At 42.9% G+C, this 13,608-nt stretch overlaps 1 protein-coding gene across 1 annotated transcript in view; it reads left to right on the top strand.

Annotated features, from left to right (window-relative positions):
• Positions 1-13,608, top strand: part of ASAH2 (N-acylsphingosine amidohydrolase 2) — a 120,681-nt gene that overhangs the window by 35,768 nt on the left and 71,305 nt on the right. Inside the window, exons 2-5 of the mRNA XM_068548951.1 lie at positions 4,815-4,931; positions 7,634-7,793; positions 10,946-11,109; positions 12,868-13,017. Coding sequence (XP_068405052.1) covers positions 7,667-7,793; positions 10,946-11,109; positions 12,868-13,017 — 441 coding nt within the window. The 5' untranslated portion in view covers positions 4,815-4,931; positions 7,634-7,666. The remainder of the gene's footprint in view (positions 1-4,814; positions 4,932-7,633; positions 7,794-10,945; positions 11,110-12,867; positions 13,018-13,608) is intronic.

Genomic DNA, 13,608 nt, shown 5'->3' with positions numbered 1-13,608 from the left:
CCTGCTGGTGAGTGGGGGTAGATCCTTGGGTGGCTGGCTGAGGGGTCCAAGGTGTCTTGGAGCTGGTGTTGGCAGGCCTGGGCTCAGTGGTCTGGGACTAGTGTCTGCTCACTGATGGGTGGAGCCAGGCCCTGGGGGCCCTGAAGCCGGTGTCAGCTCACTAGTTGGTGGGGTGGATCCCAGGGCTGCTGACTGAGGAGTGCAAGGTGTCCCACAGCTGGGAGTGTCCTGCTGGTAGGCAGGACTGGGGCCCAGGGAGTCCCGTGGCTGGTACTGACCTGCTGGTATGTGGGCTGGATCCTGACTTGGCAGGCTGCGGGGCTGTGTGGTCCTGGGGCTGGTGTCCGCCTGCTGGTGGGTGAAGACCGGTCCTCGGACTAGTACCAGCCCACTAGTAGGTGGAACTGGGTCCCAGTGTCTCTGCCTACTGCGCCCTAGGTGTCACAGAGTTGCTGTATCAGCCCATTGTTGGGTGGGGCTGGGACCCAGGGGCTCCTTGGTCTGGTGCCATCCCACTGGTGGTGGAGCCAGGTGTCAGGGTCTTTGGCTGCAGGGCCCTGGGGGCCCCAGTGGTAGTGTTGGCACTCTGGTTGCAAGGTCAGTCCCGGGCCCTCTGTTGGACAGGGCTGGGTCCCAGGGCAGCTGTGGGCTTAAGGGGTCTTAAGGCAGCCAGCCTGATGGTAGGTGAGGCTGTGTTTCTGTCTGACTAGTTGCTTGGCCTGAGGCATCCCAGTATTGCTGCAGAGAGGCTATTGGGTAGGGCTGTGTCCCAGAGCTAATAAGCTAAAGGATTCCAAACAGCACTTACCAGCACCAGTGTCCTTATGGTAGTATGAGCTCCCCCGATTGGCTGCTGCCCATGTCTATGTCCCCAGCTTGAGCTCCAGTTGCCTCCTGCTTCTCTGGGAGACTCTCCAAAATCAGCAGGTGGGTCTAACCTAGGCTCCTTTCAAATTACTGCTGCTGACTTGGGTCTCAGAGTGTGTGAGATTTTGTGTGCACCGTTTAAGAGTGGCATCTCTATTTCCCACAGCCTTCTGAGTCTCCCAAAAGTAAGACCTGCTGGCCTTCAAAGCCTGTAGGACTCCTGGGCTGGGGAACCTGATGTGGGGCCCAGACCCCTCATTCCTTGGGGAGAAACTCTGCAATTTTAATTATTCTCCCATTTGTGGGTCGGCCACCCAGCGTTATGGGTCTCGACTATACCATGACTCTGCCCCCGCTACCCATCTTGTTGTGGTTCCTTCTTTATATCTTTATTTGTAGATCTTTTCTGATAGTCTTCCACTCTTTCTCATCAATAGTTGCTCTGTAAATAGTTGCTCCTCTCCCTAAGTTACCTTTATACAGCAAAAGAAGAGTACATTCTTACTCTATTTCTTGATCCTTCCTCCCACTCCCTGTGTTTTTCTTGCCAGTTTTCAGAAAAAAACAAACTAGTTCCCTAGCATCTTTTAAAGGTAATCAATGAGAATTTTAAAAATTTCATTATGACATCATGAATTTAAGCAAAATTGATTTGCTTATCTACTGCAGTTATTTTTTAAATTGCTCACATTGACCCATTTTTGGCTAGTGGGAAACTCTAGTTCTTTTTGAAACAATTATAATCATCTCGATGACTTCCTTGATTTCTGGTATGAAAAAATATTTCAGATTTATGTGTTTCCTGGCCCAGACCCAAAACCAGCCATTTCGTCAAGGATCTCTTTTTCCTTTTAGCAAGGAATTATATTTAGAGACCACAATCTGGGTGCTATATGAAATACTATATGGTTTTTAAAAGTAATTTATTCTTCAATTATTCCAAGAATTAAAGAATGAAAAAGGATGTGACCAGAACCTAGTTGCAGGGCAGGAATAAAGAAGCAGACACAGAGAATGGACTTGAGGACATGGGGTGGGAGGGCAAAGTTGGGGCAAAGTGAGAGTAGCATTGACATATATACACTACTGAATGTAAAATAGTTGGCTGGTGGGAAGCAGCAGCACAGCACAGGGAGATCGGCTCCGTGCCTTGTGATGACCTAGAGGGGTGGGATAGGGAGGGTGGGAGGGAGGCTCAGGGGGAGGGGATATGGGGACATGTGTATGCATATGGCTGATTCACTTTGTTGTGCAACAAACTAACACAGTTTTGTGAAACAATTTTACTCCAATAAAGATCTGTTTAAAAAAGAAAAGAAAGAAATTAGCATCAAGCCTTTTAAGGCCCCTATCCTGTAGGCATAAGTAAACTAAGAGAATTCGTAGTGCTAGACTATTGGTTAATGGTTGAGGAGTTGGGCATTTGGGAAAATCTTCCTCAGTGTTAGGATGTTAAGAGACAGAGGACACGATTTGCTTCATCATCTGCTAATGAGGAGTGAACACATGACTTGTCTGTCCCCAGAGGCTGCCATGCCAGGGCCAGAGTTGAAACGATGTAGACAGCAAGAGTTTGGTGAAAGGCAAGCGGTCTTGTCTGGGAATCTGGAGACTTGGGCTCACATCCTGGAATAATTATTGTTTAATCATGCTCACTTTTAACCATCCTTTCCTGTTCTGGAAGCTCCTTAACCTTTCTGTGTGTGTTTCCTCATCTGTAAAATGGGTAGAACATGAATGAGTGTCTTGGGGTGATGAGTTGAGAAGGACAGCCATCCTTATCCTAGCAAACAGGATTTGTCTGATGGTCATTCAGACAGAAATAAAATACACGTATGAAATATTTACAATGATTACGTCTTCCCCTCTCCCCGAGGTAGTCTATTTCTGGCTATAAGAGTCAGCTGTCTTGATGGGCACCACAAGTCCCCTTGGCCCAACATTTTTCCTTCACTGACTCTGCCACGGTGCTTGGAATCTCCTTGATTCTCACCCGCTTAGCATTCAGGTATGGGCCTTCAAATGTTGTCTGGGAGAAATGATATATTATGCCATGATTATATACTGAAACCCTGGTTAAAATGATCTTAGCTGACTCAACTGTGGGACACCTAGGTAGTCTCAGTGGGAATGAGCTTGGCGTGGCTCCTTCTTACAGGGAGAAAGATGGCTGGAGAGGTCCAGAAGAGACCACATTTTAGATCACAGGGCCAGTTTAGAGGGCCTCTCACATAAGGGAGAAGGATGGGAGAAGGAAATCCAATGGCAGGTCACCAGTGGGTATCTGTTGTTTTTATTTTACCTTGATTTTATTTTGGAGAGCTATCCTTCTCTCTTTGGGTATGGTCTTGTTAAATATCCCCTCAGTGGAAGGGATAGGTATATGAGCTGAACTAGGTCAGTCAGATGCTGTCTTTTATTTTTACGTTATTTTATTATTATTTTTAAAGCCTTTATTGAATTTGTTACAATATTGCTTCTGTTTTATGTTTTGGTGTTTTGGCCGTGAGGCATGTGGGATCTTAGCTCCCCAACCAGGGATTGAACCCACAACCCCGGAATTGGAAGGTGAAGTCTTAACCACTGGACCTCCAGGGAAGTTCCCAGATGCTGTCTTTTAGGAACTGAATCCAGAATGGAGCAACATAAAGACCTAAAGTAGTTGGAGAGCATCCATCTTGATGACAAAGCCCTGAAGAGATGGCTCAATAGCTCCTGCCGCATAGACCCTCAGAGCTGATCTCTGGCCTTCCTGAGCCTGCATCTTCAACTTCTTCTGCTTCCTTCTGGTGAATTTTCTTCTCTTTTTCCCCAGCTGCCTTAAGTTAGCTAGATTTGGTCTCAGAATTCTTGGTGTCAGGCAACAGACATATTTGCACGAAAAGAAAAAAAAACTTGTCTAATACCATAATTTAACCTGTTCCCCTCTGTTGTAGCAGAGAGGTAGCTGAGACACGTTACTAAATGCCCTATCTGAAAGCACTTTAATATTTCCATTGGAACTTTGGGGCTGGTCTCTCTTAAAACTCTGTGTGGAATTCAGCAGCCGATGTGGTCTTCTTCAAATTGCTTCCTGGATAGCTTGGATTTACTAGGAAAAAAGGAGGACTTTGGTCTATTTATTTCTCTCTTTGTCTTTTGTGGGCCATTGCTTAACTTCATGCTGTTATACAGTGTACATTCTCTGAGATGAGCTAAAACATTTTATTTTCCTCATTACAGAAATGCTACATGGCTATCATAGAAAATGTCAAGAATCAAAAAGATGAAAACAAAACTCACCCATGATCTTATCACCAGATAATTGCTTCTTAACATTTTTTGCTGTATTTTCTTACAGTCTTTATGATCACACCCATATAAATAATGTATACTTTACAAAAATGGGATCATAATGTTTTCAAACTTAATTTAATGACATGAAAAAATTATTAAATATTATTTCCTTCAATATAATTTTTAATGTTGCATACACTCTTCCCTTTTGTATACTCATTATTCACATTCTTAGTTCATCTAAAATTTTGCATTCTTTTTATACATGAGAATCTAAAAGTTCACTTTTCTGTTCTGAAATTATTGTAAATATTGCCTAGTGGGGCCCATAGTCCACACTAATGCCCAGCGTACATTATCATTTCTTCTTGAGCACTGGTTGAGTGGCCAGGGGTAAATAAAGCAGGTGCTCTTTTTTTTGTGATCCAGGTTGGAGCTTTGCACAGACCTTGATGTGCTGGATGAGTTGTGTTGAAATCTGAAATGACCTTCAGCCTGGCAGGCCTTCTGCAACTCAGTACCTCACTATCAGGCTGTCCCAGGGGAGAGTTCGCTAACAAGTCATTTGTTATCAATACACTTTAATCTCTTCCATGTACCAAACCCACAAAGCTGTGCTCATGGGAACTCTAACTCTCCTGGACATGACTGTGAAAATCTCTCCTCAGTAGGCTTCAGAAAGTGCTAAGAAGTCCCAGCCAAGCAATGTTCCAGAGGAAGGGGAACAAGATTCTGGACCATCATTTGCTTTACCAGGATACACAAGTTCTTCTGAGTGGTTGAATCAGGTGAGAATGCCTGTATTATCTTGGAGAGGGAGGGAGGGATCTTGAATCACCCCATTGTCTCAGAGATCTTGATGAAACCTCATTTTCTTAGCTTTGGAAACCCATTTTGCCAAAATGTTACTTTTTACTGTCACAGTCTTGAAAAATGGGGGACCTCAGGGTGGTAAAGATCTAGCAAGTGGCTTGTTACTGTGTTATTAGAGCCTCACCGTTGACCTTGCAGGATTATGCTAGATTAAGTGGGAACTATTTAAAAATGTACAGCCCTTTAAAATGTAATCATTGGTTCAGCTCTCCAAGGTACATTTGCCTTCTGAAGGGAGATATAAGGCATTTGCTTTCATGTTTAAATTCAGATTCTCATCATTTACGAGAAATAGTGCTAATGGTTTCAAAAAGAATGGTAATATGCTGGTGGTAATTCTGGCAACTAAATAGAGTGGTGAAATACACGAGGTACGTGGTTGTAATCCAAGAGGTGGAAACGCTAATGTTAAATCAAGTGCCATTGTTGACTTGTGTAAAAGGCCAGTGGTGGCAATTAGTTCAGCAGAGCAAAACCAGCAAAAAAAAAACCCAACAAACAAACAAAAACACACACACATGCATACACATATATTTCATATCATGTCTGTTACATAGGCTCTTACCACATAGCCACATTTACATACGTGATCTGCATGTACATGCTTTGGGGGTTGAAGCGTCCACCTGTCAGTCATCCATTTTTAATAGCCTTATTTGTGCAAAAGCTATCTCAGCTGGCAGGAAGGCTCATAGAAACCAAAGCTTTGGGCAAGAACTAGGTCTACAGGGTTTGAAGTTTGCTACTGAAACAATAGCTAATGACTAGTAAACCTCTTTGACTCATTGAAGTTTCAGAGGCATATCTTACATGCGCTTTCTGTCTCAGGGCTGATAGTGAAAGTTGTTTTGCCCTAAGTTTGAAGCTGTCCCTTCCGATGGTGGTGAAGGTGATCATGCTGGTGGTAAATGGTTGAGGAACGCCTGCTAACAAAAAACTAGGAAATAGGGAAGATGTTCCAGGCTCTTGGTCCTCTCCCAGTTCAGCCCTACCTCTGAAGTGTTTGCTGCCAGACTGATTTTTAACCTTTAGTCCGTGGATTGCAAAATAAGATGACTACAAAGATCGGATAGATAAGGCCCGCTGGGTAGAGGCAGCGGCAGGTTGGAGAAGGGCTGCCCCATCTAAAGGGAACAGCAGCTACTAAGTTTTACAGAACTCTTGGTGCATGGGAATGCTGTCTCCGTGTTGCCATATTTTATGAAATATTTTGAAAGAAAACCTGAAGTTTCAGATTTGTAAAAGTAGATTCTATTTTTACAGATAAATTGTAAGCGCTATCTTTTATCTTGTTGACTAAGTCAAATCGAAATGAAAAATTGGGCCATACTAAACACATCTGTTTGTGGCCAATTTACAGCTCTTGCGGATAGCAGCATCTTAGCCACATGTTACCCATTTGCGGGGCAAGTCTTGGGACCACAATCCCATCTCACTGCTCAAGCTTCCTTCAGGTTGAGAAAATGGACTCTAAAGTTCCCACCTGTGATTCGTGATTCTTTAATACAAACTCATATAAACCCCCGTTAATTCTAGTGAGGAGCACAGAGTCTTTGCTGTTTTAGAACCTAATGATAAATGCTAACATTCTGAACGCTTATCCCATTCCATGAAACAAACTATTACTGTGTCATCTTATTTTTATAAAACCTCTATGAGCTAGGTACTCAAATTATCATCTTTGTCACAGCCCTATTTACAGATGGGGAAACTGAGGCTCAGTGTTGGGGATGATTTTCCAGGGTCACCTAGTAAGTGGCAGAAATGAGATTTGAACTCTGGCACCAGACTTCAGAATCCAATTTTTAACCATCATATTATACTTTCTCCTGCTACATTATGTGAGTTTTTAGCTTCTATAGTCCCTCTGAGTTATGATGAATTCTACTCCTAAAATATCTTAAGGAATCTGTAAGGACATTTTCTGCTTTTGTAGCACACAAGGGCCATTATCTTTATCCTCGTACTTCAACACGGGGTTTGCAAAACGTGTGGGATCCATCTGATCACTGAAGAGGGAAATTTTACAAATGCCTGGCTTCAGATCAGAGATGCCAATCTCCTTTTCCATGCCATTTTCTATTCAGGTAGTAATTGAAAGTTAGAACAGGAAGTTTAAAGGCCAAAGGTCTGTTTCACCTCCTTGTGGACAAGATACCTAATCCATGGCCACAAAGTAAAGCCCTAACCCCAGCCAGCTTTCTCACAAGTACAAGCCGTGTGGGTACATCAGTTATCCCTGTTGACAGAAATGCTCCAATCTAGACCCATGTACAGAGAGCATTACTGCCATAAGTGAAAGCGGTATGATGTATCCAGGGAATACAAATAGGTTTTAGCTTAGCTGCCAACTCCAAATGATGGGTGGTGGCTTCCAGGATGAGCATTGTGCTGAGAAGCATTTGGAAACCCCATGTGAATTCATCAAGGAGTGCTGTAATTGATTGGTCTTTTCTTCCACAGGCTTGGGATATGGACCTAGTGGCAAGTATGCCCTGTACTTGGTATTCCTGGTAGAGTCTATTCATATGAAAGAGCTAAGACATCTTAGCCTCGGACAGCTTGAAGCATGTGTATTTTAATTTGTTATTCTGTCTTTTTTCTGTCTCTTCCATAGTTGTTCTTCTGTCTCTGCTTTTCCTCAGGAGACATGGCCAAACGTACCTTTTCCACCTTAGAGATATTCCTGATTTTCCTCTTTGTGCTGATGACAGGGATCACGGTGGCTCTTCTCAGCCTGTTGTTCATCACCAGTGGGACCACTGAAAATCACACAGGCGAGTATCGTGGGTTCTCTTGTATGCTATTCCTAGCCTGCAGGAAATTTCTTCATTTTGGGGGACATCAAGGCAAGAAACAGGGTCTGCTGATAATGTTGATAACAGGGCAGTTCAATGTGTACTGAAGCAGCCTGGGATGGTTATCTAACCTTTATCTTAGTTGCCCTTTATGCATTGATAGCAATTTTTATCAAGTTTACCTTTGGCCCCAAATAGCCAGTGCTGCATTCTGACATGCACTTATTTGTCTCACTTTTCCACTGATCTAAGTACAGCTCAGGATTCTTCAAGGTCCAGTAATGTGAGCTTTTACCCTGAGCCTCTTCTTTTCCTCTTTGCCTCCTTTCTGGCATCATCTTCTCTAGGGGGTGGGGGGCAAAAGGAGAAGGAAAGACCCACTGAATGTCAATTAGTCTGTGAAAGCTTTAGACAAGGGGATCTTGAACTCAAATCCCATGAGGGCCAATCAAGTTCCATAAATGGGGTGGGGGGCGTGGCCCAGGGTGGGGACAGTTGTCTCTCTGGTGAAGAGGGTCCACAGGCCCTCCTGAGTGCCAGCTGTTTGTTGTCATGATGTCACATCGACTCAGCCCTTCTGAGTTTTCAAAGGAAGCTGGAAATTGGGGGAGGCGGTTTAGACACCTGGGTTTTTTTTTTTTCCTGATTTTTATTAAATGTTAGAAATTAACTTAGTTTTTGAAAACCACCTAGGCTAAATTTACAGGCAATATCGCGTCCATGGGAGCCTCTCCTTTGATGATAGGTTATATACCTGATAAACAGTAGGGAAGACAGGTGGGGACTGAATGCTTTCACCAAAGTAAAGGGAGGCCTGGCCGCAGGCCCAATGGAGAAGGAGAGGCAACATTGTTCACCTTGGTTTTCTCTTTTGTGGCCTCTTCTCTTTTCTAATGTATTCTCTACCTGTCCCCATGTTTTTTTGTTTTTTGTTTTTAAAGATTTATTTATTATTTATTTTATTTATTTGTGGCTGTGTTGGGTCTTCATTGTGGCACACGGGATCTTCATTGAGGCACACGGGATCTTTCGTTGCAGCGTGTGGGCTCTTCGTTAGGGTGCACGGGCTTCTCTCTAGTTGTGGAGTGCGGGTTTTCTCTCTCTAGTTGTGGCGCGTGGGTTCCAAAGTGCTTGGGCTCTGTAGTTTGCGGCACGCAGGCTCTAGCTGAGGCGTGTGAGCTCAGTAGTTGTGGCACGTGGGCTTAGTTGCCCCGTGGCATATGGGATCTTAAGTACCTGACCAGGGATCGATCCCGTGTCCCCTGCATTGTAAGGTGGATTCTTTACTGCTGGACCACCAGGGAAGTCCCTGTCCCCCATGTTTTGAATTCATTCCCCGCAGACCCAGAGGAACAGAGATCCTCTCTTCTGGAAGTGGGCAGAATGAGTTATAGACTGCTAGAAATGAAAGAATGCATAGGACTTACATAGTTTTCTCTTTTAAAATTAGAGAATCCAGAGCCTGAGGCTCAGGGAGGTAATTAATAATTACAGTCACTATTTTCATAGTAGAAGTTGCTATTTATTGAATGGTTACTTTGTGTCAAGCACTATGGTAAACATTCTATGTAAATTTCTCATTTAATCCTCACAAACTCCCATAAAGGTAGGTGCTAGCCTTAGTACTGCTTTACAGATCTGAGACTCTGAGATCGAAAAGAATCCTTTGGCTATGTGACTAGATTTGGCGTTGGCTGTCACTACATTCCTACATTGGAACAAATGAGGCAATAGCAAAGGTGCCTGATTCCTTCCTTGCAATACTTGATGTCTTGTAGAAAACGTGGGCTTGGGGATGGGAAAACATGAATTCTAACTACACTTAGAATGTGGATGAAAGAGCAGCAGATTCTGAGTTGGAGGATCTGGGTTAGGCACCTGATTCATCATATGCTCTCCATGAAATCTTGGTTAAGTCATTTCTCTGGGTTTCAGTTTTCTTATACGTAAAATGGAGGAGATTGGATTATGTGATCTCTAAACTTTCTTGAGCTCCAAAATTCTGGAACCCAGAAGAAGTCTTCTGTTAATCTCTTGCCTAAGTACTTTCTGACCACTAATGCACTGTGACACTGACATGTGTTGCCTTGGTCACCCCTGGCTGTTGTCTGGGGTGGAAACAAACAAATAAAATATATAAGTAAGATGTCTAAATATGTAAAAAACAAAAAAACAAAAAAACAAAAACCAAAGCTATATGCCAGCCATTATTTTAAAATTTGAATATGTATTAACATATTTATTGTCAATCAACCCTCGGAAGTAGGGTATTATTATCTTCTTGTTATGAGAAAGTTATGTTACTTTTCTTCATAGATGAGAAAAGTTGAGGTAAAATAGGTTAACTTATTTGTTCAGCTAGTAAATGATAGAGTTAGTTTTCAAACCTGGGTTGTTTCTGGCACCTGCTCTTTTAGTCTCTATCCCATTCTGCATCCTTTGATATTCGTGTGTGTGTGTGATGTTGATATAGAATATATGTATTAATATGCATACATATAGGTGATATGAGAATATTTAAAATAAAGTGGGACTATGTTAACTAGTGTACAATGATCTAGGTTGCACTGAGAATAAAAGATTTAGAAAGTCGAGGAGGATAAGAGCAGGGTAGAGACAGCTGGGGTGGCATCCTGAAGGTGAGGGGTTGAGCTGGATCCGGGTGTGATGGAACTAAATCTACTCTGAAGGGGTAGAGGAGACTGATTGATGGACCAGAAAGGAGTAAGGTCTCTGGATGGAGAGAGTGGTAGAAACAAATCCTCAGAGGCTGGATTTAGTGGGCTGTGTGCCAGGAACCTGGCACCTGATTTGTTTGGCTGGAATAGAAGTGCAAGGTGAGTGAATGAAGAGTGACAGGTTAGACAGGAACGGCTTGTGAGGAGAAGTTGAAGGACATTTGACAGAGAGCTTGACTGTTAGGCTGAAACATCTCCACTCTGTGAAAAAGATCCTCCTTGGGATTACGATATAAAACATGTTCCTGTGATGTTTCTCACCGTGTATCTTAGACGTAAGAGAATATACAAGGATTCATCCTTAGGAACCTGAATCTGTGTGTTCTAATTGATGCCGACAAGTGCATGGGCTGAAATGTTGTTTCTTAAATATCTTACTGTTTTTTGATTCAGGTTTTCCAACCACCCAGATCCCTCCAGCCACCCAGGGCCCCACAGCCATCCAGGCATCTCCAACACCCAGCACCCCAGAACCTACTCTATTTCAGAACTTCAGTGGCTACCATATTGGTGTTGGGCGAGCTGACTGCACGGGCCAAGTAGCAGATATCATTTTGGTAGGTAAATTATGGGATCCTTGAGGAGACTGTGAAACAAGTAACTTTATTATTTTGCACTCTGTATTTATTCCTAAATATTATGTCATAATCTCCTCACTTTTTATTGACTTCACTGTTGTCTAAAATCACATGGATGTTGTACTCTAAGGAAGAGGGGACCTTTTATTTAACCACAACTCCCTTGTAAACTCAATTGGCCGTTTTTTGTGAATGGAAATGGCAAGGCGGACGAACTCCAATACTACAGGGGATGGGCAGGTACCATAAATGACCGAAGAAGGCCAGTGTAAGATGATGAATGTCTAGTAAATCCTCAGTTTTGGGGGGCAACAGAAAGTGGTGGTGACTGTGGCACAACTAGAAAGTTGCATGGCTTTAGCTGATTGTTGCCATGTAAGAGTGTGGATCTAGGGCTGCCCTACCTTACAGTTTTTTCAAGAGAAGCCAGAATATTTATGGATTGAAGATCTGAGGATTTAAGTCTCTCCATTGGAAAATGGAAGCAACTCTAGTTAAAACTGGAAATCTAGTGTGGGCCAACAGCGTGTTAGCCAAGTAAAACACTTCTCTGGATCAGGTGGGGCCTGTGGGCCGCTGGCATGCAAATTCTGGCCTGTGATGGTAGACATATCTTTCTAGCCACGCTTCCCTAGGTAACCAGAGCAGGAGGTTGCCTGATGGGATTTTTCTCTCTCCTACCAAATAATCTTTAGATTCTAGGAATTATTCCCTGTTGTCTGTTCTGAAAAGTGACTCTGGAATATAAACCTTAAATGACCACTCACATGAGAGGTAAAGCAAGCAGTAGAGGGACCGTGCTGAAGACCTGGGTGCAGCTTTTATGGGCGGGCTTTATGACATGGTAAGAGAGGGGCTTTAAGATAGGTGTGTTTGATTTGACTTGGCCGAGGGAGGGACAACATGATAAAAGCCAGGGTGAGGCACCCTCAATAAGGATTACTTAGTCATAAGGAAACCATTTTCTTCAGGAAAAAAAAAAAAAAATCACATGCCAAACAACCAAAGTGAAGGGGCCTCCAGTCTTCAGGGTATTCCCTGGAATGTGGAATGATGGCCGGGGAACGATTTCTTCTGTAGTACCTTAGATAAGCTGGAGAAACGGTCCTGTTTCAAAGAACAGAAAAGCCATGAAAGGTCTCCAGCATTGTGATGGAATTCCTGAGTCACACCAGTTCCCTCCTTGCCCACAGGCCAGTGAATAGCTAATGCCAACCCAGCAACTACTTTGCCTTTTTCTGCACAGAAGAGTAAAGCCTGTTTTGTGATGTTGGCTTTACTCTTTTTTTTTTTTTTTACATGCACACATATTTTTATTTATTTAACTTAGGCCCTGATCATTAGCATATAAATCAGAAAAACTGAGTGCCTTAGAATGTACATATCCTCTCCAAATCTTTAAAGAGCCAAACTCTAAAAATCACACGTAAAAGATATTGGTCATAAAACACACACATGCACACACACACAAACAAACTTTAATCACCTTGAGGAACGATGATCCAATAATATATTTAATAGGTAAGATTTCATTCATCGATATACAAAAAAAAAAAAACACCCCAAAACTGTTGGCTTTACTCTTGAAAACACATATCCTGTCTCAGTCGGAGCCACAGTGTCATGTGGATTGTATTTCTTTGCCTTTCCTAAGTAGTCTATTCTTGTATGGTTGTGCCTGGTTTCTGGTAACAGTGGGGTGAGAAGGAGTGGCGCTGATTCTCTCTTCCTCTTTAGATGGGCTACAGCAAAACTGGCCAGAATGCACGAGGCATCCTCACGAGGTTGTACAGTCGTGCGTTCATCATGGCAGAACCAGATGGGTCCAGTCGAGTAGTGTTTGTCAGCATTGAGATAGGCATGGTGTCCCAACGACTCAGGCTGGAGGTAAGTGATTGAGGTGAGAAAGAGATGACGTGATTTAAAGGCAAAGTCTGCAGGTGAACGTGACAGTAACTAAGCTCTCCTGGTTTTACATCCAGTGAGTTTCTACTACCCTCAATGTTATAAGCTCTTGACAATCCAGCAGATGATCGAATGAGGAGAATGAGCCTCATTCCATTCCAAGTCATCTTGGTCAAAACTTGCTTTCCATTCTGCTGATGGCTCACCGTCATTATTAATGCTATTTTTTTTGCAAGCTTATTATGTCCCAGTGACTTTCACATACACTCTCTTGTAATCCTCCTTGTTACAAGTCTGAGAGTGCCAATTAATCACTAACCCTCCCCTCAAGTTTTTAGACAATTAAGAATAGATGCAAGGAATTAAAGAGAATTAAAAAGCAACTCTGAAATGAGGTTGGCCGTAAATTGCTGAAGTTGGGTGAAAGGCACATGGGGGTTTCATTATACTGTTCTGATGATTTTTGTACATGTGTGAACTTTTCCATAATAAAATTTTAAAAGAATACAACATTAGCACTCTTAAACTCTAAACTGTATTGTAGAATATGGCAGGCTTTTCTATGATGTTTTC

This window comes from Eschrichtius robustus, chromosome 7, assembly GCF_028021215.1.
Source record: "Eschrichtius robustus isolate mEscRob2 chromosome 7, mEscRob2.pri, whole genome shotgun sequence".
NCBI lineage: Eukaryota > Metazoa > Chordata > Mammalia > Artiodactyla > Eschrichtiidae > Eschrichtius > Eschrichtius robustus.
The sequence above is the reverse complement of the archived record's forward strand: the minus strand, read 5'-3'. Positions and strand labels throughout refer to the sequence as shown.